Below are 27,475 nucleotides of genomic sequence, written 5' to 3' on the forward strand. Positions count from 1 at the left end.
CCCTTTTTTCGGAAGAAAAGGAGGATCCGGACAAAATCCAAATCGATGAAATGGAAAAGATCCGAGTGAATGGAAAGGACAAAACAAAGGATGAATTCCACTTGCACTTAAAAGAAGCATGCTATAAAAATAGCCCAACTTCGTTAGAAATACTTAAAGAAGAAAAGAAAAACTTCTTCGGGTTTGAAAAATCCCTTCTTTTTCTTCTTTTCGACTATAAACGTTGGAATCGTCCAACGCGATATATAAAAAACAATCGATTTGAAAATGCGGTAAGAAATGAAATGTCACAATATTTTTTTTATACATGTCAAAATGATGGAAAACAAAGAATTTCTTTTACATATCCACCCAGTTTATCAATTTTCTGGGAAATGATACAAAGAAAGATTTCTTTGGATACAACAGAAAAATTCTTATATGATGATGAACTATCCAATAATTGGATTTCTACAAATGAACAAAAAAGAAACAGTTTAAGCAATGAATTAAATAATAGAATTACGGTTCTAGACAAAGACATTTTTTATATAGATGTACTCGATAAAAAAACAAGATTATGCTTAGAAAACAAAATAGTAAATTAATAAAAAAATGGATACATAGAATAAATACCAAAAAAGATACGAGGAGATTCGACCCCCTCCTACATACTTAATACCCTCCCCTACAAAAAAACTGGTAACACCAAAACCATTCGGAATCCCATCAATTATTCGTCTATCAAAAGCAGAAATTAGTTCAGCTAAAGCTCTTACACCCTTAATTAAGAATATTTCATAAAAAGCATCTATATAACCGCGGTTAGCAGACCAATTATATATTATATTTAATATTTTGTCCCCAAAAACTCTCTTTTGACCTTTTTTATCAAATGAATTGATTAAGTCAAAACTTTTTAACGATGAATAAATGGGTTTATACAAAAGGAAGGCTATAAATATTCCTAAATAGGCTATACTCACCGAAAAAGTTGCATTTATCACAAAATCATACCAATCTACGGAATCATTCGAATTTGAATGTAAAAGATTTATAGATGGATTTAACCATTTAGTTAATATATCCAAATCCATTTCTTCTTTATTAAATGGAATTCCTATGAATCCAATAAAAAAAGTAAACAGAATCAATACAATCAGAGGAAATAACATAGTATTGTCCGATTCATGAGGATATAAAGAAATATTCTTATTGGCAAAATCAGTAATAGTAAGAAAAGGTCGCATCATTTTTCGGAAATTTCTATCAATTTGATATGGTTTTTTCGAAAAGAAATGAGTCTTTTCTTTATTATTCAGTGTTAATAAGGTTAATAAAGGAAATTTTGGATTAATGCTTTTTAATTCTTTTTTACCCCATAAAGATATTGAATAAAACGAACTACTTTTTTTTCCACTGTAATTTTTAAAAAAAAGGTTTAAATGGCCTTCAAACGTAAGTAAATAGATTCGAAACATATAAAAGGCGGTTAATCCAGCTGTGAAATAAGCTATTATTGCAAAAATTGGCGAATAGATCCAACTATCATTAAGAATTTCATCTTTGGACCAAAAACAAGCAAGCGGTGGAATACCACAAAGAGAAAGTGTACCTATTAAAAAAGCATTTTTTGTAATTGGCACATGTTTTGTTAACCCCCCCATAAGAATCATATTCTGACTTTTATCCGGAGAATATCCAACAATAGTTTCCATTGAATGAATAATAGATCCGGACCCTAAAAACAATAATGCTTTTGAATAAGCATGAGTAATCAAATGAAATAAAGCCGCTCGATAAGAACCCATACCTAGAGCTAACATCATATAACCCAATTGAGACATTGTAGAATAAGCTAAACTTCGCTTAATGTCTTTTTGAGCAAGAGCTAAAGTCGCGCCTAAAAGTACTGTTATTATACCTATAAAAGATATTCCATACATTATGTAAGGTATAACTATGAAAAGAGGAAGCAGTCGAGCGACTAGAAAAATTCCCGCTGCTACCATGGTAGCAGCATGTATAAGAGCTGAAATAGGGGTAGGTCCCTCCATAGCATCGGGTAACCATACATGAAGGGGAAATTGGGCAGATTTAGCAATTGCACCAGCAAATAATAAGAAAGCACATAAAATACAAAATAAGGAATTGACCTGATTAGCATTAATTAAGTTATTGAATATTTCAAACAAATCCCGAAATTCGAAACTACCTGTTATCCAATAAAGACCTAAAATTCCTAATAATAAACCAAAATCTCCTACACGATTAGTCACAAACGCTTTTTGACAAGCATTTGCGGCAATAGGCCTTGTGAACCAAAAACCTATTAATAGATATGAACACATTCCAACTAATTCCCAAAAAATATAAATTTGTATCAAATTTGAACTAGTAACTAAACCCAACATCGACGTATTGAAAAAACTCATATACGCAAAAAATCGCAAATATCCCTGATCATGAGACATATAATTATCACTATAAATAAGAACCAGAATTGCAACAGTAGTAATTAACATTGACATAATAGAAGTAAGTGGATCGAGCAAGTAGCCAAATTCTAAAGAAAAATCATTATTAATGGTCCAAGACCAGACATATTGGTAAATAAAATTACTATTTATTTGCTGAATAGACAGATTCATCGAAAAAACCATAACTATACTTAACAACGAAATACTCGAAAAAGCCCATATCCGTCGAAGATTTTTTGTTGCTATCGGAAAAAAGAAAAGTCCAGCTCCTATTAACAAAGGAACTGGAAGTGGAAGTAAGGGTATGATCCATGCATATTGGTATATATGTTCCATAATAGAATAGAAAATTTTTATATTTTATTTTTTTGTATTTAATTAATATTTATTTTTTTGTTTACGATTCATAGGCTCTTGCCTCTTTTGAAAGAAATCAATAAAAAAATTAAGATATCTAATAACTTAAATCGAAATAGAATTTTTTTTTGTTTTTTTCAAGTCGATATCAAATATTAATATTGATGTGGAAGTATTTTTTTAATATTCAAACCACGAAATTATAATTGGTCAAATTCAAATAATGTATTTGTTAGTAAAAGTGAATACGTAAGAATAAATGCAAAATATTGCATAGGAAGATAAAACAAATTCCACTTTCATTTCGATTTAAGTTATTTCGAAAATATATTCAGAATTTCAGAATTAAAGGCTAAACAAAATCTTAAAATCTATTAAAAGATCTAATAAAGTCAATAATGATAAAAAAAATGAAATATTTTTAATAATTTATTTTGTAGGTTATTCACAATTAATAACTTATTTTATGCAAAATGATTTGATTGTCTTCTATTCCAAACAAAAACATAGAAAAACTTCTATTTTTTTAGTTATCGATTTTTTATATCGGTTACTTTAACTTTACTTTCTAGTTTCTATAACATAGAATAAAAAAATGCCTAAAATCTTGGATCTTTTAAACAAATTCATTTATTGAGATCATTTCAATTTGAAAATAAAAACTTCGATATATTTTCAAAAATGAATTTAAGTTTTTCAATTTAAATCTAATTTAAAGGTTGGGTTATTAAAGTTTTCAATGTGATTTGCTACATACATGGAAATTAAATGTAACACAGCAAAAAGAAATAGAAGAAAAATATAGAAAATATATTTCTAGTTTATAGTTATATTATGTTTTTCCATTTTCAAAAATTGAATAATAGAGGGTATCGTCTAGAATCTAAATACATAGATAATTAATAGAAAACAAAGATTCGTTTGAACACTAGATGTCTTTCACATCCAAAATCTAACACTGAATAATCAATTAAAATTGAAATGGCAGTTCCAAAAAAACGTACTTCGATTTACAAAAAGCGTATTCGAAAAAATCTTTGGAAAAAAAAGGGGCATTGGGCAGCGTTAAAAGCCTTTTCTTTAGCAAAATCTATTGCTACTGGGAATTCCAAAAGTTTTTTTGTAAGAAAAATAAGTAATCAAACCTTGGAATAATCCAAATCCACGTGACTCAAAGAAAAAAGGTATACCAAATTCGGAATAATTTCCTTTTTTATTTAGAATCAAAAATATCGAAAAGAAACGATTTAAATTTTAAATAAGTTTGGATTTACTAAATATTTCGAACTATATAAAATTGGGACTTTTTGTTTATGATATGGAAAATAACAACTCTTAAGCCGACCATAAAATAGTACTTTTTGTTTGAAAAACTATATATAGAGAATATTTCATCACCTTTTTTTTGAGTCTATTTTTGTTATTTATAAGATATAAGATGGGGATTTTTTTCCCCATCAACCCTTAATCAACCCTTTAATATATTTATATATATTTATTTTGTCACAATACAATAAAAAAACTCAGAAAAGTTTTTTCTATCTATTTTGTAAAAAAAGACAAATAGAAAGTGGTTCCACTTTAACTTACGGAAGCATTCTTTCTTGAAGTTGCTATATTCTCTATATTCCCCCGTTGAAAATAAATAAAAAGCCCTTTAAATTTAAAACTATATTTTAGTTTTACTTGAATATTATATATATGTGGAAAGAATTTTTTTTTTTTGTTTTTGAAAAACGTTTCAATAGAGATCCGGATTTTTTTATATGCTATATCCGGTTCAATACTTACCCGTAAAAATTCTACCAATTTGTTTATTTTGTTTATTTTGGATAAAAAACTATCTATTTAAAGAAAAAATCCTTTTGATGCCGTGTTGAATTTTGGATCCAAACTATTCGATTTTTTTATGTAGTGCAATAATCTATGTATTTGTTATTTGTTAGTTTTGAAATCAGCTAAAAAATTATTTTTTTTTTATCAAAAAAAGAAAGTGAGAAAGACCTTTATTGAGGTCTATCCTGGGCTGAAACGAAGAATCTTCTAGTTACAAGGTTTTATTTCAAGAAAACATAAACTATACAAAAGTCCGTTGACAAATTAAAAGAGTACTATAAAATTAAATTAAAAATTGATTTAAAATACAAAAAAAATAACGAAAAAAGTTATTATTATCATGAATATGAACCATTTCAATTTTGGTTTGCAAATACTTTTGTAGTCATTTTGATTTAATTGAAATGGTTCAAAAAATAAAATATTATATTGAATTAATCTCGACGAATAAATAAAAATGGGTTATTATGATTTCAAACAAGCCGCTATGGTGAAATCGGTAGACACGCTGCTCTTAGGAAGCAGTGCGAGAGCATCTCGGTTCGAGTCCGAGTGGCGGCATGACATTGTTGAAATTCTTAAAAAATTTCAACAGTCCTATAACCTATAATAAATAATGAAAATGCATTTTTTTTTTTTAATTTTATATTATGATTTTTTCCACTTTAGAGCATATTTTAACTCATATTTCCTTTTCAACGGTTTCCGTTGTAATTATACTCCATTTGATCACTTTATTAGTCAATGAAAAAGTAGGACTATATAATTCATTCGAAAACGGCATGATAGTTACTTTTTTCTGTCTAACAGGATTATTAATTACTCGTTGGGTTTATTGGAAACATTTACCATTAAGTGATCTATATGAATCATTAATCTTCCTTTCCTGGAGTTTCTACCTTAGTCATTTGATTCCATATTTTTTAAAAAAAGATAAAAATTCGTTAAGTGCAATAACTGCGCCAAGTGCTATTTTGACTCAAGGATTTGCTACGTCGGGCTTTTTAACAGAAATGCATCAATCCGCAATATTAGTACCCGCTCTCCAATCTCAATGGTTAATGATGCATGTAAGTATGATGGTATTAGGTTATGCAGCTCTTTTATGTGGATCATTATTATCAGTAACACTTCTAACGATTACATTTCAAAAATATATTTTTGATAAACGAAAATATGTATTAAATAAGTCATTTTTCTTCGCTGAGATTCAATACATGAATGAAAAAACCAATAGTGTCCAAAACACTTCGCCCTTTTATGTTCGAAATTATTACAGATCCCAATTGATTGAACAGCTGGATCATTGGAGTTATCGTGTTATTAGTCTAGGCTTTATCTTTTTAACTATGGGTATTCTTTCAGGAGCAGTATGGGCCAATGAGGCGTGGGGATCGTATTGGAATTGGGACCCCAAAGAAACTTGGGCATTTATCACTTGGACCGTATTTGCAATTTATTTACATATCCGAACAAATCGAAATTTTCGGAGTGCAAGTTCTGCAATTGTGGCGTTTATAGGTTTTCTTATAATTTGGATATGCTATTTTGGGGTCAATCTATTAGGAATAGGGCTACATAGTTATGGTTCATTTCCATTAACGCTTAATTAAATGGAAGAAAAGACCTTACAAATACAAATATAGGACAAGACATAAGCAAGTTTATTATAAGCAGGTGAGAACCGTTTAAATCATGATTTAAACGGTTCTCACAAACGTTAAACATGCCTGATTCGAATTGCGATTCAGTTTTGTTTCTTTGTTATGTAAAGAAAACTTCCTTTTCATTTGATTTAATCAAATGAAAAGAAATCTATCTATAAAAAAAATTCGATACAATAGCTTCCACTTTCTCAACTGATAGTGAGAGAACGAAATCTGGGTAAACTCCAATACCTAGTACTGGCAGAAAGATAGAAGTCGAAACAAACAACTCTCGCGGCCCAGCATCAAAAAAGTAAGAGTTTGTACTGTTAAATAATTTATATCCATAGAACATTTGACGTAACATAGATAATAAATAAATAGGAGTTAATACCATTCCAATTGCCATTCCAAAAATAATTAGTATTTTAGGTATTAATAGATATTTTTGGCTGGTAATTATTCCAAAAAATACTATTAATTCTGCAATGAAACCACTCATTCCCGGTAGTGCAAGGGATGCCATTGAAAAGCTACTAAAGAGTGTGAATATTTTTGGCATTGGAATCGCTATTCCGCCCATTTCGTCGAGATAAACAAGACGTATTCTATCGTAACTCGTTCCCGCTAAGAAAAAAAGTGCAGCACCAATAAATCCATGAGAAATTATTTGTAAAATGGCCCCATTAAGCCCCGTATCAGTTATAGAACTAATTCCTATAATTATGAAACCCATGTGAGATACAGAGGAATAGGCTATTCTTTTTTTTAAATTACGTTGCCCGGGAGATGTTGAAGCTGCATAGATTATTTGTATTGTGCCTATTATTATCAACCAAGGAGAAAATATAGAATGAGCGTGAGGTAATAATTCCATATTGATCCGAATCAATCCATATGCTCCCATTTTTAATAAGATTCCAGCTAGAAGCATACAAGTACTGTAATGTGCTTCTCCGTGGGTATCTGGTAACCATGTATGTAAAGGTATAATGGGCAATTTGACAGCAAAAGCAATAAAAAATCCAATATAGAATATTATTTCTAATGCTACAGGATACGATTGATTAATTAATGTTTCCAAATTTAATGTCGGTTCATTGGAACCATATAAACCAATACCCAGAACTCCCAATAATAGAAAAATGGAACCCCCTGCAGTATACAAAATAAATTTCGTAGCAGAGTAGAGAAGTTTTTTTCCTCCCCACATGGATAAAAGTAGATAAACAGGAATTAATTCTAATTCCCACATTAGGAAAAAAAGTAAAAGGTCTCGGGACGAAAATGATCCTATTTGACCACTATACATTGCTAACATTAGGAAATGGAATAATCGAGAATCTCGAGTAACCGGCCAAGCCGCTAGAGTAGCTAAAGTGGTGATGAATCCCGTCAGTAAAATGGGTCCTATCGAAAGTCCGTCAATTCCTAATCTCCAATGGAAATCAAAAAATTGGATCCATTTATAATCTTCTGACAGTTGGATTAATGGATCGTCCGGTTGGAAATGATAACAAAACGCATAAGTTGTTAGAAGGAGCTCTAAAATGGATATACATATAGTATACCAGCGGATAACCTTATTTCCTCTATGAGGAAATAAGAAAATTAAAGAACCTGCAAATATGGGTAAAACTACAATTGTTGTTAACCAGGGAAAATAATTCGTAGTAAAGACAAGATACACTTGGGCCAAAAAAACCCGTACCCAAAAAGATATTTTTTGGGGTACGGGTTTTTGTCGGTAAAAAAAATCCAATGATAGAATAAATGGATTCAAATGGAATTTTCTGAAACGTATCAATAAGCTAGACCCATACTGCGAGTTGTTTCATGCCATAAATAAACTCGAACGCTTAAAAAATCTGTTGGACAAGCAGATTCACATCTCTTACAACCAACACAATCCTCTGTTCTTGGAGCAGAAGCTATTTGTTTAGCCTTACATCCATCCCAAGGTATCATTTCTAATACATCTGTGGGGCAAGCTCGGACACATTGAGTACATCCTATACATGTATCATAAATCTTAACTGAATGTGACATTGGATCTATAATTTTTTTAACTTCATTAATTTTCGATCTAGTTCTAGTTCTAGTAAAGTAAATGAAATACATATTAAAATACCAGATGAATAAATTACCAGACGAATCGATGATTTCCCAGAAGTTCGATCTAATTCTGGATTGGATCGGCGACTTATTAGAATATTAGAAACTAAATATAAAATAGATAAATGTAAAAGAGGTCCAAAATACTTTGATTTCTTACATTTGTGAAAGTATATCTTAAAGTGTGATATCTAGGAATTTAATTTGAATTAATGATTATTCAAATTTCAATTTCTAGAATAAAATTTTAGACTAAAAAAATGAAAAAATAAATACTATAAACTATTTATTCAATAAATTCGATTGATTGATACGAATTGATTTTCTGTTACGATAAATTGAAGAAACAATAGCCGGGCCAATAGCTGCTTCAGCGGCTGCAATAGCTATAACAAAAATTGAGAAAATATTTCCTTTTAATTGGCGACTATCAAAAAAATCAGAAAATGTTACAAAATTTAGATTAACTGCATTCAATATAAGTTCAAGACACATCAGAGCCCGAACCAAATTTCGACTCGTGACTAATCCATAAATGCCGATCGAAAATAAAAAAGAACTCAAAACAAGTACATGTTCGAGTATCATTGACCAACTCCTTATCAATCTCTATTCATTTGAATATGAACAACAATTAAACCCATTTGATTAACTAGAATATAATAAGTTATAATACAAAAAAAAATGAAGAACAAAAAAATGATATGATAATAGAATAATAAATTGAATTAAACCAATTTGATTGACTAGAATGAAAATGAATATGATAAAATATCATTTTTTTTGATTGCTATTTTAAAAAATCAAATGAATTATTATTGACGAGCCACGCCAATTGCACCTATTAAAGCAACTAAAAGAATTATTGAAATGAGTTCAAATGGAAGAAAAAAATCGGTTGATAAATGAATTCCTATTTGTTGACTAGCGCTTATCAGATCTTGTTCTAGAATCTGATTTGATTTTGTAGTCCAAATAATCCCATACCAGGACGTATTTAGAATAGTAATAGTTAATGAAACAAAAAGACTTGCACAAACCAATAAGGTAATCCCGTCCCCCACAGTCCACAGACGGAAATCTGTGTCATATTCCGGACCATTCATGAACATTACAGAAAATATTATTAATATATTTATAGCTCCCACATAAATAAGGAGTTGTGCAGAAGCTACAAAATGGGAATTTGCTAGAATATAGAATAAAGATATACAAACAAGAACCAATCCTAACGAAAAAGCAGAAAAAATTGTATTGGTAAATAATACTACTCCTAGACCACCTAATATAAGGCCCGACCCCAGAAAAACTAAAAGAAAATCATGTATTGGTCCAGGTAAATCCATTATATGTAAAATAAGAAATAAAAAAATCGGAATGTTTCATGATTTTATTGACTTGAACAGGAAAAAAAAAGTTTATGCATTTTTGATTTTAAATCCTAATGCGTATCACTTGATGTGAGTAAAGTAAAGTTATTGAACCTATCGCATTGGTTTGGGTAGTTCGCAACTAAAACTATTTAAAACCATTACAATTACAGTAAACATATTTAAAATCCAAATAAAGTTTCGATTTTCACCAATAAATAGGAATATTGAATAATCAAAATTTATAGTTATTGAACAAGAAAAAAAAGAAATTTAATAATTGAGAATTGCTCTTCAATCACGGAATTGCTCTTTTGGTTGAGGTGAATTCAAAATTGGTCGAATTGTGTAATCATCAGTTATTGATATTGGTAAACGGCCCAGAGAAATTTGATTATAATTTAATTCGTGACGATCATAAGTCGAAAGCTCATATTCTTCAGTCATTGATAAACAATTTGTTGGACAATACTCAACACAATTACCACAAAAAATACAAATTCCGAAATCAATGCTATAATTAAGCAACCGTTTCTTTCGAAGATCCGTTTCCAATTTCCAATCAACAACGGGTAAATCTATAGGACATGCACGAACACATACTTCACAAGCAATGCATTTATCAAATTCAAAATGAATTCGACCACGAAAACGCTCTGATGTGATCAATTTTTCATACGGATATTGAATAGTTACGGGTAAACGATTAGCGTGGGATAAAGTAATCATAAAACCTTGACCAATGTACCTTGCCGCACGTATTGTTTGTTGACCATAATTGATGAACCCAGTTACCATAGGGAACATATAGTAAATATCAATAAAAAAAAATAAGATTTTGTTTCTTTCTCTTGTTTGGAACAAGTTGTGAATTAAGTTAGAGTGAATATAAAATATTCTTTTTTTTTAGAATTTATAATGAAAGGAGTTGGGAAGAAGTTGTTAATAATAGATTACCTAAAGAAATAGGTAAAAGAAATTTCCATCCAAGATTTAATAATTGGTCCATTCTCAGTCTAGGTAAAGTCCATCTTGTTGTGATAGGAATGAACAAGAACAAAAAAGTTTTAGCTAATGTAATGAAAATACTAATTGTCGTTCCAAAAACTCCATCTATTTTATTTATTTCAAAAAAGCCAGAAATGACTATGTGTGGAATAGAAAGATTCCAACCACCCAAATAAAGAACGGTTACAAATAAAGAAGAGATTAGTAGATTTAGATAAGACGCAACATAAAATAAACCAAATTTAATACCGGAATATTCGGTTTGATAACCTGCTACTAATTCTTCTTCTGCTTCTGGTAAATCAAAAGGCAATCTCTCGCATTCAGCTAGAGAAGAAATTATAAAAACAATAAACCCTATAGGTTGCCGCCACAAATTCCATCCCAAAAAACCATATTTTGATTGTGCCTCAACTATATCAACTGTACTTAAACTGTTAGATAATCATAGTCGATGAGAAAATCACTCTTGTCATCGCTATTACAGAACCGTACATGAGATTTTCACCTCATACGGCTCCTCAAGAGCCATAAATAAATCTAAGGACTGATTGATATTCTTTAAATCTTCATATGCTTGTAGAAGAAGTAAATTTCAAATCAATCGAAAAATCCTGAATTAGACCAATGAAATTCTGTCTGCTATGCTCTAACAAATGCTTCGGAATTGATCTCATCCTTTACTTTAACTAACTTTCAAGAATTTCCATTTTTTTTTAGTAATAACTTAATGCTTGAATATGGATATTGGAAAAATATTTTTTTATAATTCCAGTTATATATTTTATATTTTTATATTCATATTATCTTTTTTTTTTCGACCTCTTATTTCCTGGATTTTTTTTAGTCTTAAAATAAAAAAGTAAAAGATTACTTCGTTCCTGATAGTTATTCACTTAATCAGTGGATAGGAGCATACTCTGGATCGGAATTTGTGGGAGTACTACTTGATCATTTCTACAAATTTAAAGTCTCAATTCGTATTTATTTTATGTAAAAATATCTCGTCGGATAAGTTACACAATCTCTATTACATACAAATCCTTTGTGTACTTTGGTGTTCCTAATCATCCACTCATGTTTATTCAACCTCTATGGTAATTCATATCATCCATTTTTATACAGAGAAAAAAAAAAGAAAGTAAAAACTCCATAATTCGTTTCAACCCGCTTCAAGTCAGGATAACCAATCTTGGGGGAAACAGCCTTGACGGCTTATGTTTATTTTTGTTTAACCCTTGTACATAGGCAATGAGATTCAACTTTTTACTGCAAATTTGAAAGCTGTTTTCTTTCACTCATCTAACTATCTGGTTTACTTTATCAACCCGATCAGTAACTAACAAAAAGGAAGATACTATTCAATCCATTTCATTTTTATTCTTAGAAACCCAAAATAAAAAGAAATGAGGCAAGGGTAGACCCATGTTTCAACGAATCACACGTAGAGATATTGCTAACACACATAGAGTTAATGGTATTTCATAACTAATTGATTGAGCAGCTGCCCGTAGACCACCTAAAAAGGAATATTTATTATTTGATCCATATCCTGACATAAGAAGTCCAATTGGAGCAATACTTGAAATGGCAATCCATAAAAAAACACCAATACTTAAATCGGCTAGAACAAGTCGAGAACCAAAAGGAATTACTGAATAACTTAGTAGAATTGATATAAGTTATTTAGCTAGTTATCGCCCAAGATACCCCACCTATCCCTAAAAAAAAAATAGATGGATCCAAAGTTTTTAAAAGTAAAATGAAAATAACGAATTTTTTTATGTTTTCGATTTTTTTTATTTGTTCATATTGTGTTTACTCTCAGACAAAATGCATATTAATACTTCATACATATTCCAAATATTCAAAAAAAGTTGAAACACTCAAATAAAAATAGAGTCTCGAAGAGTTAAAGGATGACGATAAATAAGAATTATCTTAGATAAATTCCAAATAGAATCAGATTCCCTTTGGTATATATTTCTTGATTTCCTAATAATATAAGAATTTATAGGTATAGGACTTTCTGACCCCTCTAAGTAAGTAATTGATGGATACGCGGTACAAAGTTCATAATACATAACTTTTTAGTTCATTCTATCGGTTCTTAGCTCATCCAAAAGAAAACTTTTTCAAATCTCAATGAATTCGTGACTTGTCTTTTATTTTTTTATCTATCCATATTTCATATATAGAATACCTGCGGGACATCAGTTACTCTATTTAATCTAGAGCAGAACATATATAATATAAAAAGTCTTTATGTCGTAGAAGTGAAAATAAATTCCTTACCATTCAATAAGCATCTTGTATTTCATAAAAATTGGGGACAATATAATCCTTACGTAGGGGCCATCCTATCCAACTTTCAGGCATTAAAATACGTTTCAAGCGTGGATGATTATCATAGGAGATTCCCAACATATCATAAGATTCCCGTTCTTGAAAATCCGCGCTTTTCCAAACCCAGAAAACGGACGGAATTCTAGGATTCCTCCTTGAAGCAAATACTTTTATGCATACTTCTTCTGGTTGATCCACACCGTATTCTATTCTCGTAAGATGATACACACTAGCTAACAGCCCGCCTGGTGCTACATCATAAGCACATTGAGAACGTAAATAATTGTAACCATATACATATAAAATAACAGCAATGGAATGCCAATCTTCGGGCTTTATTTGTAAAGTCTCTATTCCTTGGTAATCGAAGCCCAAAGATCTATGAACTAGCCCGTGTTTGACTAGCCAAGCAGACAAACGACCCTGCATCTTGTTTATATCTCCTTCCTTTTTTGTATAAATATTTTACATTGACTTTAACGATACGATGAGATTTATCAAAAACGATACGATGAGATTTATCAAAATTGACTTGCTGCTTACAATTCCAAAAACAAAAAAAAAGAATCCTGTTTAATTCACTAATTCATGGGAAGATGATGAGCTTTTGTACTTGAAAAATGTTTCATGAGGAATCTCGGAAGTAGATCGAATTTTATATTTATAAAGCAATTCTTGATCATAATTTCCGGTATGAATGCTACGCTCAACACGAAACTTGTGATTGATAGTAAAACATCGATTCTTCTGTTGAGACTTAATTCTATCTTCATAGATTTCCCGAGATATTTTTTTACGAAGTTTTGTTATAGCATCTATAACTGCTTCTGGTTTAGGGGGGCAGCCCGGCAAATAGACATCCACAGGAATTAGTTTATCGACCCCTCGAACAGTACTATAAGAATCGGTACTGAACATCCCTCCTGTAATTGTACATGCTCCCATAGCAATAACATATTTTGGTTCAGGCATTTGCTCATATAATCTCACTAAAGAAGGTGCCATTTTCATTGTTACGGTACCTGCTGTTAAAATTAGATCCGCTTGTCTAGGGCTCGATCTGGGTACCAGTCCATAACGATCAAAGTCGAATCGCGAGCCTATTAATGAAGCAAATTCAATGAAGCAACAACTGGTACCGTAGAGAAGCGGCCATAAACTCGAGAGCCTTGACCAATTTGAAAGATCATTTGATGTAGTTGAAATAACTGAATTTTGGGCTATTCGATCAAGTAGTGGAAACTCAATGGAATTCATAACTGTTTCAATCTTATTTTTTTTTTCTTTTTTTTTTTATTGTCGGAATATTCGGGGATTAAGACCATTCCAATGCTCCCTTTCGCCATGCATAAACTAAACCAACAATTAGGATAAGCACGAAAATTAAAGCTTCTATAAATACGGATACACCCAATATATCAAAACTCATTGCCCATGGATAAAGAAAAACGGTTTCAACATCAAAAACAACAAAAACTAGCGCAAACATATAATAACGGATTCGAAATTGTAACCAAGCATCCCCCATAGGTTCTATACCTGATTCATAAGTCGAAAGTTTCTCGGGTCCTTTGCTATTCGGAGCTAAAATTCCGGAAACTAGAAATGCTAAAATAGGAATAACACTTGATATTATTAAAAATGCCCAAAAAATATCATATTCATAAAGTAGAAACATAGACGGACTCCTTATGAATGTGGAAAATATGTCGAATTAGTTGATTCGAATTGGAATTCTCAAATTATCTATAACTCTAACTCTTTTAGTTAAAACAACAATTTATTTTGAGTGAACCGCCTAACCAACCGAGTTACGTTTGTTTACTGCGGGATGTGTTTCGTTTCAAGAGTGATTGACTCGAATCTTATTTCTGTTTTGTTTTCCATTCCACTTGTAATTTTTATTCTATATTATAGAATTATTCTATTGTTCTTATCTTATATATACAAATAAAACTTTCTCACTTTCACCTCGATTTTATATAACTAAAGAAAGAAAAGATTGAACCGGAAAAAAATCATAATTCAATTTGGAATTTTTTTCTTTCTTTCCGCTTTTTTTATTTATATTATTTATATATTATTTATAATAGAGAATTCTCGTGTAAGAGAATGTTGAAGAATTTCGATTTTAGAATTGGAATTATGTTGGTATAGTTTATTTAATTCTAATTCCGACAGAGTATTTCTATTGATTGTATAAGGAAAGAAAAGACTACTTGTTTTGCGCTTTGATAGGTAAGGTATATAAAGACAAAAAGTCTCTTTGCCGATGAAACGTTGGCAAAGAGACTTTTTCAAACCGAGGCTTGGATACAAATTAAATTCTATTAAACAAATCATATCACAGTTAAATAGGGTGTTCCTCGATCTATTTATTCCATTCAATTATAGTTGATTAGGTTGGAATGAATTATTAATATTCATTCGCTAGTATATAAATTTACTAGGGCTATACGGACTCGAACCGTAGACCTTCTCGGTAAAACAGATCAAACTTATTATTCGCAAAATGATTTGAACTGTTTCAAAGACCCAACATGCATTTTTTTTTGCATTGGGCTCTTTCATTAACTGATATAAATACCAGTTAGTCCACCATATTTTTTCTTGATAGAAAGAAAATGGTTCCATGTGCTCCGATTCATTATTTATTTGAATTTTGATTCAAAAGCACTACCAAAGTGTTTCAAAGAAGAGTTATATTGACGTAGGTCTGCCTTTGGCCTAGATCAATTGAAAAATTAAATGGAGTCTCTATCGTTCGGATTAACGAATCCAATATGAAACTTCATACACCTTAAAGTTCATAGGACGAAAAGAGATTTTTTGAGGCCCTTATACTCATTATGCCTAGCATTTAATAGGCTGGGTATTTACCCTATCAATATCTCAAATCAATAATGGGTTCTGTTTGGTAATGGTAACTAAACGGACACTTAACTTAAATCGGACCAAACTAGAACTTATTGTCAGGCTATTGTTCTCTTGTTTTGTTTCCTATAAAGTCATAGAGTAAGACATCGATTTATCAAAAAGATTAATTCTTTTGATTGCATGATGGACTCCCCTGAAAAACATTGGCGCGCGTGTAAACGAGGTGCTCTACCAACTGAGCTATAGCCCTTGTACTTATGCTCCCTATTTTAGCATGTAGATAATTTCTTGTCAAGATAAATATTCCACGATCCAACATCATAGTTCTTTGATCTGTTTAATTAATATTGCTTAATAAGCAATATTGGATTTATAATCTATCTATCTGATAGTTATATTTAGTCCTCTTTGGAATGATAAAAGACCTACTTAACTCAGCGGTTAGAGTACTGCTTTCATACGGCGGGAGTCATTGGTTCAAATCCAATAGTAGGTAAAACTTATTAGATACCCTCGATTCGGGGTATCTAATAAATTTTTCTATTTCTTTTTTTTTTTTTGTTGCATTCTATATATAGATTCTACCGACAAGGGAACTTCTTTTGATTATTCGGACGCACCAACAGCTTACGAAATTGTATTGCGAGCCTCTACTCGTGTCCTAGCTCGTCTGAGAGCTAGATTTGCTTCAATTAATTGTCTCTTTCCTTCCGCCTTCTTCAAGTTAGCTTCTGCTATTTCAAGAGTTTCCTGAGCTTCTTGTGGATCAATGTCACTACCCTTCTCAGCATCATTTACTAAAATAGTAATCTGATTATTGCTTATTCTAGCAAAACCGCCCATCAGAGCCATTGTTGACCATTGGTCGTCAAGGCCTAACATTCTTAAAACACCTATATCTACGGCTGTCGCAGTAGCGGCATGGTCTTTTAATACGCCGATTTGGCCACTATTAGTAGATAAAATGATTGCTTTTACTTGTGAATTCCAAACACTTCGATTAGGAGTCAGTACACAAAGATTTAAGGTCATTTCTTTAATTTTCTCTCCATTTCTAAGTTTATAGCTTTCGTGGTAGCTTCATCGATGTTACCTACCAAATAAAAGGCTTGTTCGGGAAGACCATCTAATTCTCCGGAAAGAATTAATTGAAATCCTCTAATTGTTTCTGCTAGGCCAACATATTTTCCTGGAGAGCCTGTAAATACTTCTGCTACGAAAAAGGGTTGTGATAAGAAACGCTCAATTTTTCGTGCTCTTGCTACAGTTAAACGATCTTCTTCAGATAATTCGTCCAATCCAAGGATAGCGATAATATCTTGAAGTTCTTTGTAACGTTGTAAGGTTTGCTTAACTCTTTGCGCAGTTTCATAATGTTCCTCGCCAACGATCCTAGGTTGGAGCATAGTTGACGTTGAATCTAACGGATCCACCGCTGGATAGATCCCTTTGGCCGCCAATCCTCTTGATAGTACGGTAGTAGCATCTAAATGTGCAAATGTCGTGGCAGGAGCGGGGTCGGTCAAATCGTCTGCAGGTACATAAACTGCTTGAATCGAAGTTATGGACCCTTCTTTTGTAGAAGTAATTCTTTCCTGTAACGAGCCCATTTCGGTACTAAGAGTAGGTTGATAGCCCACAGCGGAAGGCATTCTACCCAATAAGGCAGATACTTCAGATCCTGCTTGGACGAAACGGAAGATATTGTCGATAAATAAAAGTACGTCTTGCTCATTAACATCTCGGAAATATTCCGCCATAGTTAGGGCAGTTAACCCAACTCTCATACGTGCCCCCGGCGGTTCATTCATTTGACCATAGACTAAAGCCACTTTTGACTCTGCAATATTTTGTTCATTGATAACTCCGGATTCTTTCATTTCCATGTAAAGATCATTTCCTTCACGAGTACGTTCACCTACTCCGCCAAATACGGATACGCCCCCATGAGCTTTTGCAATGTTGTTGATCAATTCCATAATGAGTACTGTTTTACCCACTCCTGCTCCCCCAAACAGTCCTATTTTTCCTCCACGGCGATAAGGAGCTAAAAGATCTACCACTTTAATTCCGGTTTCAAAAATAGACAATTTTGTATCTAACTGTGTAAAGGCGGGCGCAGATCTATGAATAGGAGATGTTGTGCTGGTGTCTACGGGACCTAAATTATCAACAGGTTCCCCAAGCACGTTAAAAATTCGTCCGAGAGTCGTGCCGCCGACTGGAACGCTTAAAGGAGCTCCTGTGTCAATAACTTCCATTCCTCGTGTTAGACCATCTGTAGCACTCATAGCTACAGCCCTAACTCGATTATTTCCTAATAACTGTTGTACCTCACAAGTCACATTAATTGGTTGACCACTAGTATCTCGACCCTTAACTACTAGAGCATTGTAAATATTGGGCATCTTGCCTGGAGGAAAAGCTACGTCCAGGACCGGACCAATAATTTGAGCGATACGCCCCAGGTTTTTTTTTTCAAGCGTGGAAACCCCAGAACCAGAAGTAGTAGGATTGATTGTCATAATATTATAGTTAAAATATGTCGAAATTTTTTGCGAAAATGAAAATTATCGAATCCAAAAAAAAAAATGTCCGATAGCAAGTTGATCGATTAATTAAATAAGAAATAGGAGTTAGCAATCCATTTTGTTGGTACCATCCAAACGAATCAAATTCAACCCACCTATTTTCAAAATATCAAATAAATGGATGACCAAAAATCCTGAGAAAGTCTTTTATTTGCCTATCATTCTAGACAATACTTTCTATATTATCTACAGAAATCGAACCCGAACTCTAAACTCTATTTTTTTTTATGATTCATTATTTCTATCGAACTGGGACCTAGTTCGTATTTAGTATATAGATTTATGTCTAGCCTTTTCATGATGGAATTCCGCATATTTTCACATCTAGGATATACATATACAACATATACCCCTGTCAAGGGTAAATTTCGAATTATTTAATTCGTTCCATTTAAATGGGGACAAAGGGGTTAATAAATTAGAAACCTAAAGAACAACTGTTACGGTTGGGTTGCGCCATATATATGAAAGAGTATACAATAATGATGTATTTGGCGAATCAAATACATGGTCTATTAACGAACCATTTTGATTAGTTGATAATATTAATTGAGAATTTTATGAAAGATTCTTGTAAAAGGTTTTCTTAAGGCCGAATTTATGTCGAGTAGACCTTGTTGCTTTGTTGTAAAAAATTTAAAATTGAATTTGTAGGGAGGGACTTATGTCACCACAAACAGAGACTAAAGCAAGTGTTGGATTTAAAGCTGGTGTTAAAGATTACCGATTGACTTATTATACTCCTGAGTATGAAACCCTAGATACTGATATCTTGGCAGCATTCCGAGTAACTCCTCAACCTGGAGTTCCACCTGAAGAAGCGGGGGCTGCAGTAGCTGCCGAATCTTCTACTGGTACATGGACAAGTGTATGGACCGACGGACTTACCAGTCTTGATCGTTACAAAGGACGATGCTACAACATCGAGCCCGTTGCTGGAGAAGAAAATCAATATATTTGTTATGTAGCGTATCCTTTAGACCTTTTTGAAGAAGGTTCTGTTACTAACATGTTTACTTCCATTGTGGGTAACGTATTTGGGTTCAAAGCTTTGCGTGCTCTACGTTTGGAAGATTTGCGAATCCCTGTTGCTTATGTCAAAACTTTCCAAGGCCCGCCTCACGGTATCCAGGTTGAAAGAGATAAATTGAACAAGTATGGTCGTCCCCTATTGGGATGCACTATTAAACCCAAATTGGGGTTATCCGCTAAAAACTATGGTCGAGCATGTTATGAATGTCTTCGTGGTGGACTTGATTTTACCAAAGATGATGAAAACGTGAATTCCCAGCCGTTCATGCGTTGGAGAGACCGTTTCCTATTTTGTGCCGAAGCTATTTATAAATCACAAGCCGAAACAGGTGAAATCAAAGGGCATTATTTGAATGCTACCGCAGGTACTTGCGAAGAAATGATAAAAAGAGCTGTATTTGCTAGAGAGTTGGGAGTTCCAATCGTAATGCATGACTACTTAACAGGTGGATTCACTGCAAATACTAGCTTGTCTCAGTATTGCCGAGACAATGGTCTACTTCTTCACATCCACCGTGCAATGCACGCAGTTATTGATAGACAGAAGAATCATGGTATGCACTTCCGTGTACTAGCTAAAGCGTTACGTCTGTCTGGTGGAGACCATATTCATTCTGGTACCGTAGTAGGTAAGCTTGAAGGGGAAAGAGATATTACTTTAGGCTTTGTTGATTTACTACGTGATGATTATACTGAAAAAGACAGAAGTCGCGGTATCTTTTTCACTCAATCTTGGGTTTCCACACCTGGTGTTCTTCCTGTTGCTTCAGGAGGTATTCACGTTTGGCATATGCCTGCTCTAACCGAAATCTTCGGGGATGATTCTGTACTACAGTTTGGTGGAGGAACTTTAGGACACCCTTGGGGGAATGCACCGGGTGCTGTAGCGAATCGAGTAGCTCTAGAAGCATGTGTACAAGCTCGTAATGAGGGACGTGACCTTGCTCGCGAGGGTAATACAATTATTCGTGAAGCTGCTAAATGGAGTCCTGAACTAGCTGCTGCTTGTGAAGTATGGAAGGAAATCAAATTTGAATTCCCGGCAATGGATACAATTTAGTCTAAGTCATTAATGTTCGGTCTCTTAATTGAATTGTAATTAAACTCGGCCCAATCTTTTACTAAAAAGGATTGAGCCGAATACAATTTTTGTATATATCTTGTATCTCTCTATTTATAGAAACTTCTTTTTATATACAAGCAAGATCTTCAATTCAAAATTGAATACTAAACAACTCAAACTTTCTATTATTGTCTTGGATCCACAATTAATCCTACGGATCCCTAGGATTGGTAGAATTGGTAGATTCTTATACATATTCCGTGGGTTCGGCCTATGACTGTGGATATTAAGTCAAGTATACGAACTCCTTCTACCTATCTTGTATATTGTCCTTTTCGTTCCGTATTAGAATAGAAACTTATTCGGTCTTATATTAGACGGGATTCGACGAAAAAAAAATTCTTCATTTCATAAAATAGAAGATATATTCTTTATTTTTTTTATATAAATTTGACCTGACCTTGGAAATTCTGCCTTTTTTCTTTTTCTTTAGAATTTTTTCGAATTTTAAAGATAAAGAAAAAAGTTCTATCATATTCATATACAACGAAGTTATATCACGGATTTGTACAAGAAAGAATTACTTCTTTCAATAGAATATACTTAAGAATACTTACTCATTTTTCGTTAATAATCTGCGTGATTGGATCTAGATGCTTATTCTGACAAGAAATGTTCAAATTGATTTTCATCGAATGACTATTCATCTATTTTATTTTCATGCGAATAGGGGGCAAGAAAGCTCTATGAAAAAATGGTGGTTCAATTCGATGTTGTCTAAGAAAGGGTTCGAACATAAGTGTGGATTAAGTAAATCAATGGACAGTCTTGGTCCTATTGAAAATACCAGTAGAAAGGAAGATCCGAGTCTAAATGATACAGAAAAAAGCATTCATAGTTGGAGAAATGGTGACAATTCTAGTTACAGCAGTAATATTGATAATTTCTTTCGTGTCAGGGACATTCCGAATTTCATCTCTGATGATACTTTTTTACTTATAGATAGTAGGGGGGACAGTTATTCCATATATTTTGATATTGAAAATCAAATTTTTGAGATTGATAACGATCATTCTTTTCTGAGTGAACTACAAAGTTCTTTTTCGAAGTATTGGACTTCAAGTTATCTGAACTCGAAATCTAAGAGTGACGATACTTATAACGATCGTTCCGGATATTATACTAAAGATAGTTGGAATAATCACATTAATAATTGCATTGACAGTTATCTTCATTCTCAAATCAGTATTGGGAGTTCCATCCTAAGTGGTAGTGACAATTCCAGTGACAGTTACATTTTGAATTACATTTTTAATGAAAGTGGAAATAGGAGTGAAAATTTCAGTAAAAGAACGAGCACAAATGATAGTAATTTACCTAGAATAGAAAGTTCTAATAATCTTGATGTAACTCAAAAATATAAACATTTGTGGGTTCAATGTGAAAATTGTTATGCATTAAATTATAAGAAATTGCTTAAGTCAAAAATGGGTATTTGTGAACAATGTGGATATCATTTGAAAATTAATAGTTCAGATAGAATCGAACTTCTGATTGATCCGGGTACTTGGAATCCTATGGATGAAGATATGGTCTCTATGGATCCTATTGAATTTCATTCAGAGGAGGAAGCTTATAAAGATCGTATTGATTCTTATCAAACAAAGACAGGTTTAACTGAAGCTGTTCAAACAGGTATAGGTCAAATAAATGGTATTTCTATAGCAATTGGGGTTATGGATTTTGAGTTTATGGGAGGTAGTATGGGATCTGTAGTAGGGGAAAAAATCACCCGATTGATTGAATATGCTGCCAATAAAACCCTACCCCTTATTATAGTATGTGCTTCCGGGGGGGCACGCATGCAAGAAGGAAGCTTGAGCTTAATGCAAATGGCGAAAATATCGTCTGTTTTATATGATTATCAATCAAATAAAAAGTTATTCTATGTGTCAATCCTTACATCGCCTACTACTGGTGGGGTGACAGCCAGTTTTGGCATGTTGGGGGATATTATTATTGCCGAACCTAATGCCTACATTGCATTTGCGGGTAAAAGAGTAATTGAACAAACATTGAATAAGACAGTACCTGAAGGTTCACAAGCAGCCGAATTTTTATTCCATAAAGGTTTATTTGATCCAATCGTACCACGTAATCTTTTAAAAGGCGTTCTAAGTGAGTTATTTCAACTGCATGCTTTTTTTCCTTTGAATCAAAATAAAGTCGCGGATTAAAGTTTAAAGTCAATTATTTTATTTGTGTCAAAAAGTATTTTTTTTTTATTGGAATCTATCGGAATAAAAGGAAAAACCAGAAATGAAGGATGGGGTTTTTTCGTTGGCGATATCCTAATTTTTGAATAAAAAAACAAAGACTTCAAAAATAGCTTTTTTAGATCTTTCAATATTTTTTGTGAATCTTTATTAACAATACCCCTTGGATCAAACTATAACGAATCCTTTGTAAATTGAATTTATAAGAAATCGTGTATTTTCTTGTAGTAGAAGCAAAATAAAGAAAAAAAAGATGACGAATACTAAAGTAAAGTTGATTATCATATATTATATGTAGAAAGTGAATTTCTTTTGTAGTTCTACATTCCTTGTACTTCTTAATATACTATATTAATTATATTAATTTTATAGAATTAGAATTCTAATTAATTTATTAATATAATAACAATAACATAATAACAACAAAAAATATAACAAACAGGTACAATTACAATACAATTATAGTAAATCGAGGTAATAACTATGAACTTTCCCTCTATTTTTGTGCCTTTAGTAGGCCTAGTATTTCCGGCAATTGCAATGGCGTCTTTATTTATTTATGTTCAAAAAAATAAGATTGTTTAGATTTTCGGGTTCAAATCTCATTTTTCAAGACTTAGACTTGAATCATAACATAGATATCTATTTAGTGGAATGGTATACCACGCGATTTCTTATGAACATAAACGAATGAACATAAACGAAAGAACCCTTACTTTAAATGTATGTGGAAAGATGACGACATAGGAGTACATGTTATTTTTTTGATCTAACTAAAAAGGAAAATAGAAATAAATATTTACGTAGGATATTTAAATAGAAAGTGAAACACATCCGACATCAGAATAGGACTAGTTGATGAGAGTTACCTCGGAAACAAGACAGAGTAAGGAAAGTACAATTCATTTGAGGTATTTTTCAATTCAAATTAAATGTAACCAAATCTAGTATGAATTGGCGCTCAGAACGTATATGGATAGAACTTATAACGGGATCTCGAAAAATAAGTAATTTCTCTTGGGCCTTTATCCTTTTTTTAGGTTCATTAGGATTCGTATTGGTTGGAATTTCCAGCTATCTTGGTAGGAATTTGCTATCTTTATTTCCCACCCAGCAAATTCTTTTTTTTCCACAAGGAATTGTGATGTCTTTCTATGGGATCGCGGGCCTCTTTATTAGCTCTTATTTGTGGTGTACAATTTCGTGGAATGTAGGTAGTGGTTATGATCTTTTCGATAAAAAAGAAGGAATAGTATGTATTTTTCGTTGGGGATTCCCTGGAAAAAATCGTCGCATCCTTTTCCGATATCTTATAAAGGATATCCAATCTATTAGAATAGAACTTAAAGAGGGTATTTCTACTCGTCGTGTTCTTTATCTGGAAATTAGAGGCCAGGGAGCCATTCCTTTGACGCGTACTGATGAAAATATGACTCCACGAGAAATTGAACAAAAAGCTGCTGAATTGGCCTCTTTTTTGCGTGTACCAATTGAAGTATTTTGAAAAAGAAAGCGATTCTGCCACGTATTCATGGACAGGCAGGAATTGCTTTGCTTTCACTTTTCGCAATTTCAATAGCCGTAAACACTCTTTTTTTTTCTTCAGTGGACTCTTTTTTCTATTTCTGTATTCTTTCGCGAGTCAAGGACTAATTAGCACTATCAAATCACAAAAAAACAAAGAAGAGATTCATGGATTCGATACATTGGAATAGAATTCATGTTTGAGAAAAATATTAGATCGCAGAACGTCGACGAACGCAACAGGTTCATTAACAATTTATAGATGAAAAATAAAATGGAAAAAAAGAAAATATTTATTCCTTTTCTATATCTTATATCTATAGTATTTTTACCCTGGTGGATCTCTTTATCATTTCAAAAAAGTCTGGAATCTTGGGTTACTAATTGGTGGAATACTAAGCAATCAGAAACTTTTTTGAACGATATTCAAGAAAATAATCTTCTAGAAAAATTCATCGAATTAGAGGAGCTCCACTTGTTGGACGAAATGATAAAGGAATACCCGGAAACACATCTACAAAAGCTTCGTATAGGAATTCACAATGAAACTATTCAATTGATCAAAATGCACAATGCGGATTGTATCCACATGATTTTGCACTTCTCGACAAATTTAATCTGTTTCCTTATTCTAAGCGGTTATTCTATTCTGGGAAATAAAGAACTTATTCTTCTTAACTCTTGGGTTCAGGAATTCCTATATAACTTAAGCGACACAATAAAAGCCTTTTCGATTCTTTTATTAACTGATTTATGTATCGGATTTCATTCGCCCCATGGTTGGGAACTAATGATTGGCTCTATCTACAAAGATTTTGGATTTGCCCATAATGATCAAATTATATCTAGTCTTGTTTCTACGTTTCCAGTTATTCTAGATACAATCTTGAAATATTGGATTTTCCGTTATTTAAATCGTGTATCCCCATCACTTGTAGTGATTTATCATTCAATGAATGACTGAAAAGACGAAAAAGGGGTATACGGATATAAATCGAATTCGAATTTCGAACGCGATGTTTGTTACTTTGTACATAATCACAGCATTACAAAATTGACTTCCTCTTTCTATTTATACCCATCTAAGACGGGAAGTTTCTCCCATATTCCAGTAATAAACTATTCTTTCAGTAAATTTAGTTTTCACTTAAAGTAAATAACAGAATCGGGGATAGGGAACTATACTAGCAACCTACCCAATTTATTGTAGAAATTTTCGGAATCAATAATTGGACCATGCAAACTATAAATACCTTTTCTTGGATAAAAGAACAGATTACTCGATCCATTTGCATATCGCTCGTGTTATATATAATAACTCGATCCTCCATTTCGAATGCATATCCCATTTTCGCACAGCAAGGTTATGAAAATCCACGAGAAGCAACTGGACGTATTGTATGTGCCAATTGCCATTTAGCTAATAAGCCCGTGGATATTGAAGTTCCACAAGCGGTCCTTCCAGATACTGTATTTGAAGCGGTTGTTCGAATTCCTTATGATATGCAATTAAAACAAGTTCTTGCTAACGGCAAAAAGGGGGGGTTGAATGTGGGGGCTGTTCTTATTTTACCTGAGGGATTTGAATTAGCCCCACCCAATCGTATTTCTCCAGAGATGAAAGAAAAGATAGGCAATCTTTCTTTTCAGAGCTATCGCCCCAATAAACAAAATATTCTTGTAATAGGTCCCGTTCCTGGGAAAAAATATAGTGAAATTACCTTTCCTATTCTTTCCCCGGATCCTGCCACTAAGAAAGATGTTCACTTCTTAAAATATCCCATATATGTAGGTGGTAACAGAGGAAGGGGCCAGATTTATCCTGACGGAAGCAAGAGTAATAATACAGTTTATAATGCCACAGCAGCAGGTATAGTAAAGAAAATTGTACGAAAAGAAAAGGGCGGATACGAAATAAGCATAGCGGATGCCTCGGATGGACGTGAAGTGGTTGATATTATCCCTCCAGGACCAGAGCTTCTTGTTTCAGAGGGTGAATCTATCAAACTTGATCAACCATTAACAAGTAATCCTAATGTGGGTGGATTTGGTCAGGGAGACGCCGAAATAGTACTTCAAGACCCACTGCGCGTACAAGGTCTTTTGTTCTTCTTTGCATCTGTTATTTTGGCACAAATCTTTTTGGTTCTTAAAAAGAAACAGTTCGAGAAGGTTCAATTGTCCGAAATGAATTTCTAGATTCGTGGATTTATCAATATCAAACTTGTAACAAGAACAAAATTAACAATTATTTGACAATATTGGACGATCAATAAATAAAAAAATTATGAGAAGGTTCTTTTTGTTTGTTTATACTTTTCTTCTACATCTACCAGAAGTTTGGAATTACTTGATACTAGATTATTACTTTTAATATATAGAAGATTGCGAAGACGACTATTCTACTTTTTCACCTTTTCCAATCGAAATTTGGATATTATCATATGATATTTTGGGTATTTCAATATCATAAAGTGTATCAAAAGTCTTCTATTTGAGAATCAAATTCGGCTGGATACTAGACTAAGCGGGGAATATAACGAAAAGAAAAATGAGGGGAACAAATGATTCTAGATAGGATTCTTTGCCTTCCCGGTCTTCGACACACGACAAGGAATTTTACAATACTTGTCGTGTGTCGAAAGAAACGTTAATGAGTCTTGATTCCCTTTGTCTTAGTCGGAATTTTTAGTCTTTCGCGAGATTGAACTCTTTTTCTTATTATTACACGTAACACGTATTAAGGAGTGGACAAACTGAAAAAGTGAGAGGGAAATATATTGAACAAATGGAACTTCTTGCATTCTATTTAATCTAGAAAAATCTAGATTCTATTGTATCATTCAGTAAATCAAATGATTTCTTTTTTCTAACAATTTAGGAACGATCAATAAGTACTGTGGAGGAATATATGTTCGAAATGACTAAATAAATTTTCCAAAAATATTGAAAGGGGGCTCTTTTTTTCATTTATA

The 27,475-nt window shown here is 32.6% G+C and overlaps 12 protein-coding genes and 1 pseudogene across 12 annotated transcripts in view; 6 read left to right on the top strand and 7 right to left on the bottom strand.

Moving 5' to 3' along the window:
- Nucleotides 1-3,767, top strand: part of LOC130826960 (protein TIC 214-like) — a 13,311-nt gene extending 9,544 nt beyond the window's left edge. Inside the window, exon 1 of the mRNA XM_057692600.1 lies at nucleotides 1-3,767. This exon is cut by the window's left edge and continues 9,544 nt beyond it. Within this exon, the coding sequence (XP_057548583.1) occupies nucleotides 1-587 (587 nt within the window). The 3' untranslated portion in view covers nucleotides 588-3,767.
- Nucleotides 709-2,795, bottom strand: LOC130826583 (NAD(P)H-quinone oxidoreductase subunit 5, chloroplastic-like). The gene is made up of 2 exons (XM_057692162.1): nucleotides 966-2,795; nucleotides 709-720 (listed from the first exon to the last, which is right to left on the bottom strand). Exons 1-2 carry the CDS (start codon nucleotides 2,793-2,795, stop codon nucleotides 709-711), a joined length of 1,842 nt encoding a protein of 613 aa, XP_057548145.1.
- Nucleotides 3,768-5,302: 1,535 nt separating the features above from the next.
- On the top strand, nucleotides 5,303-6,265 carry LOC130826968 (cytochrome c biogenesis protein CcsA). The gene has a single exon (XM_057692610.1). It carries the CDS (start codon nucleotides 5,303-5,305, stop codon nucleotides 6,263-6,265), a length of 963 nt encoding a protein of 320 aa, XP_057548593.1.
- On the bottom strand, nucleotides 5,971-8,419 carry LOC130826999 (NAD(P)H-quinone oxidoreductase chain 4, chloroplastic-like). Its single transcript, XM_057692632.1, has 2 exons — nucleotides 8,118-8,419; nucleotides 5,971-8,010 (listed from the first exon to the last, which is right to left on the bottom strand). Exons 1-2 carry the CDS (start codon nucleotides 8,417-8,419, stop codon nucleotides 6,468-6,470), a joined length of 1,845 nt encoding a protein of 614 aa, XP_057548615.1. The 3' UTR covers nucleotides 5,971-6,467.
- On the bottom strand, nucleotides 8,388-9,773 carry LOC130826981 (NAD(P)H-quinone oxidoreductase subunit 6, chloroplastic). Its single transcript, XM_057692620.1, has one exon. It carries the CDS (start codon nucleotides 9,757-9,759, stop codon nucleotides 9,229-9,231), a length of 531 nt encoding a protein of 176 aa, XP_057548603.1. The 5' UTR covers nucleotides 9,760-9,773; the 3' UTR covers nucleotides 8,388-9,228.
- A 304-nt stretch (nucleotides 9,774-10,077) lies between these two features.
- Nucleotides 10,078-10,590, bottom strand: LOC130826982 (NAD(P)H-quinone oxidoreductase subunit I, chloroplastic). Its single transcript, XM_057692621.1, has one exon. The coding sequence runs from the start codon at nucleotides 10,588-10,590 to the stop codon at nucleotides 10,078-10,080; it is 513 nt and encodes a 170-aa protein (XP_057548604.1).
- Nucleotides 10,591-11,594: 1,004 nt separating this feature from the next.
- Nucleotides 11,595-13,566, bottom strand: LOC130826984 (NAD(P)H-quinone oxidoreductase subunit J, chloroplastic). Its single transcript, XM_057692622.1, has one exon. It carries the CDS (start codon nucleotides 13,564-13,566, stop codon nucleotides 13,090-13,092), a length of 477 nt encoding a protein of 158 aa, XP_057548605.1. The 3' UTR covers nucleotides 11,595-13,089.
- On the bottom strand, nucleotides 11,595-14,620 carry LOC130826971 (NAD(P)H-quinone oxidoreductase subunit K, chloroplastic-like; annotated as a pseudogene).
- Nucleotides 14,621-14,878: 258 nt separating this feature from the next.
- On the bottom strand, nucleotides 14,879-18,926 carry LOC130826998 (ATP synthase subunit beta, chloroplastic-like). The gene is made up of 2 exons (XM_057692631.1): nucleotides 17,060-18,926; nucleotides 14,879-16,994 (listed from the first exon to the last, which is right to left on the bottom strand). Exons 1-2 carry the CDS (start codon nucleotides 18,537-18,539, stop codon nucleotides 16,642-16,644), a joined length of 1,833 nt encoding a protein of 610 aa, XP_057548614.1. The 5' UTR covers nucleotides 18,540-18,926; the 3' UTR covers nucleotides 14,879-16,641.
- Nucleotides 18,927-19,269: 343 nt separating this feature from the next.
- LOC130826959 (ribulose bisphosphate carboxylase large chain) lies at nucleotides 19,270-21,396 on the top strand. The gene has a single exon (XM_057692599.1). It carries the CDS (start codon nucleotides 19,270-19,272, stop codon nucleotides 20,695-20,697), a length of 1,428 nt encoding a protein of 475 aa, XP_057548582.1. The 3' UTR covers nucleotides 20,698-21,396.
- LOC130826954 (acetyl-coenzyme A carboxylase carboxyl transferase subunit beta, chloroplastic) lies at nucleotides 21,354-23,723 on the top strand. The gene has a single exon (XM_057692593.1). It carries the CDS (start codon nucleotides 21,354-21,356, stop codon nucleotides 22,935-22,937), a length of 1,584 nt encoding a protein of 527 aa, XP_057548576.1. The 3' UTR covers nucleotides 22,938-23,723.
- A 202-nt stretch (nucleotides 23,724-23,925) lies between these two features.
- LOC130827001 (cytochrome f-like) lies at nucleotides 23,926-26,844 on the top strand. Its single transcript, XM_057692634.1, has 2 exons — nucleotides 23,926-24,473; nucleotides 25,736-26,844. Exons 1-2 carry the CDS (start codon nucleotides 23,926-23,928, stop codon nucleotides 26,697-26,699), a joined length of 1,512 nt encoding a protein of 503 aa, XP_057548617.1. The 3' UTR covers nucleotides 26,700-26,844.
- LOC130826975 (chloroplast envelope membrane protein) lies at nucleotides 24,487-27,444 on the top strand. The gene has a single exon (XM_057692613.1). It carries the CDS (start codon nucleotides 24,763-24,765, stop codon nucleotides 25,462-25,464), a length of 702 nt encoding a protein of 233 aa, XP_057548596.1. The 5' UTR covers nucleotides 24,487-24,762; the 3' UTR covers nucleotides 25,465-27,444.
- The last annotated feature ends 31 nt before the right edge of the window (nucleotides 27,445-27,475 follow it).

Source organism: Amaranthus tricolor, chromosome 11, assembly GCF_026212465.1.
Source record: "Amaranthus tricolor cultivar Red isolate AtriRed21 chromosome 11, ASM2621246v1, whole genome shotgun sequence".
Lineage (NCBI taxonomy): Eukaryota > Viridiplantae > Streptophyta > Magnoliopsida > Caryophyllales > Amaranthaceae > Amaranthus > Amaranthus tricolor.

Bases quoted from the DNA above. Each gene is read 5' to 3' on its own strand.
- LOC130826583 (XM_057692162.1), bottom strand. From the start codon at position 2,795: ATGGAACATATATACCAATATGCATGGATCATACCCTTACTTCCACTT.
- LOC130826968 (XM_057692610.1), top strand. From the start codon at position 5,303: ATGATTTTTTCCACTTTAGAGCATATTTTAACTCATATTTCCTTTTCA.
- LOC130826999 (XM_057692632.1), bottom strand. From the start codon at position 8,419: ATGTATTTCATTTACTTTACTAGAACTAGAACTAGATCGAAAATTAAT. The intron at 8,011-8,117 runs GGGTCTAGCTTA...AATATCTTTTTG, and splicing joins CATGAAACAACTCGCAGTAT to GGTACGGGTTTTTTTGGCCC.
- LOC130826981 (XM_057692620.1), bottom strand. From the start codon at position 9,759: ATGGATTTACCTGGACCAATACATGATTTTCTTTTAGTTTTTCTGGGG.
- LOC130826982 (XM_057692621.1), bottom strand. From the start codon at position 10,590: ATGTTCCCTATGGTAACTGGGTTCATCAATTATGGTCAACAAACAATA.
- LOC130826984 (XM_057692622.1), bottom strand. From the start codon at position 13,566: ATGCAGGGTCGTTTGTCTGCTTGGCTAGTCAAACACGGGCTAGTTCAT.
- LOC130826998 (XM_057692631.1), bottom strand. From the start codon at position 18,539: ATGACAATCAATCCTACTACTTCTGGTTCTGGGGTTTCCACGCTTGAA. The intron at 16,995-17,059 runs GAAAATTAAAGA...TTTGGAATTCAC, and splicing joins TATAAACTTAGAAATGGAGA to AAGTAAAAGCAATCATTTTA.
- LOC130826959 (XM_057692599.1), top strand. From the start codon at position 19,270: ATGTCACCACAAACAGAGACTAAAGCAAGTGTTGGATTTAAAGCTGGT.
- LOC130826954 (XM_057692593.1), top strand. From the start codon at position 21,354: ATGCTTATTCTGACAAGAAATGTTCAAATTGATTTTCATCGAATGACT.
- LOC130827001 (XM_057692634.1), top strand. From the start codon at position 23,926: ATGAATTGGCGCTCAGAACGTATATGGATAGAACTTATAACGGGATCT. The intron at 24,474-25,735 runs ATTTTGAAAAAG...CAATAATTGGAC, and splicing joins TTGCGTGTACCAATTGAAGT to CATGCAAACTATAAATACCT.
- LOC130826975 (XM_057692613.1), top strand. From the start codon at position 24,763: ATGAAAAATAAAATGGAAAAAAAGAAAATATTTATTCCTTTTCTATAT.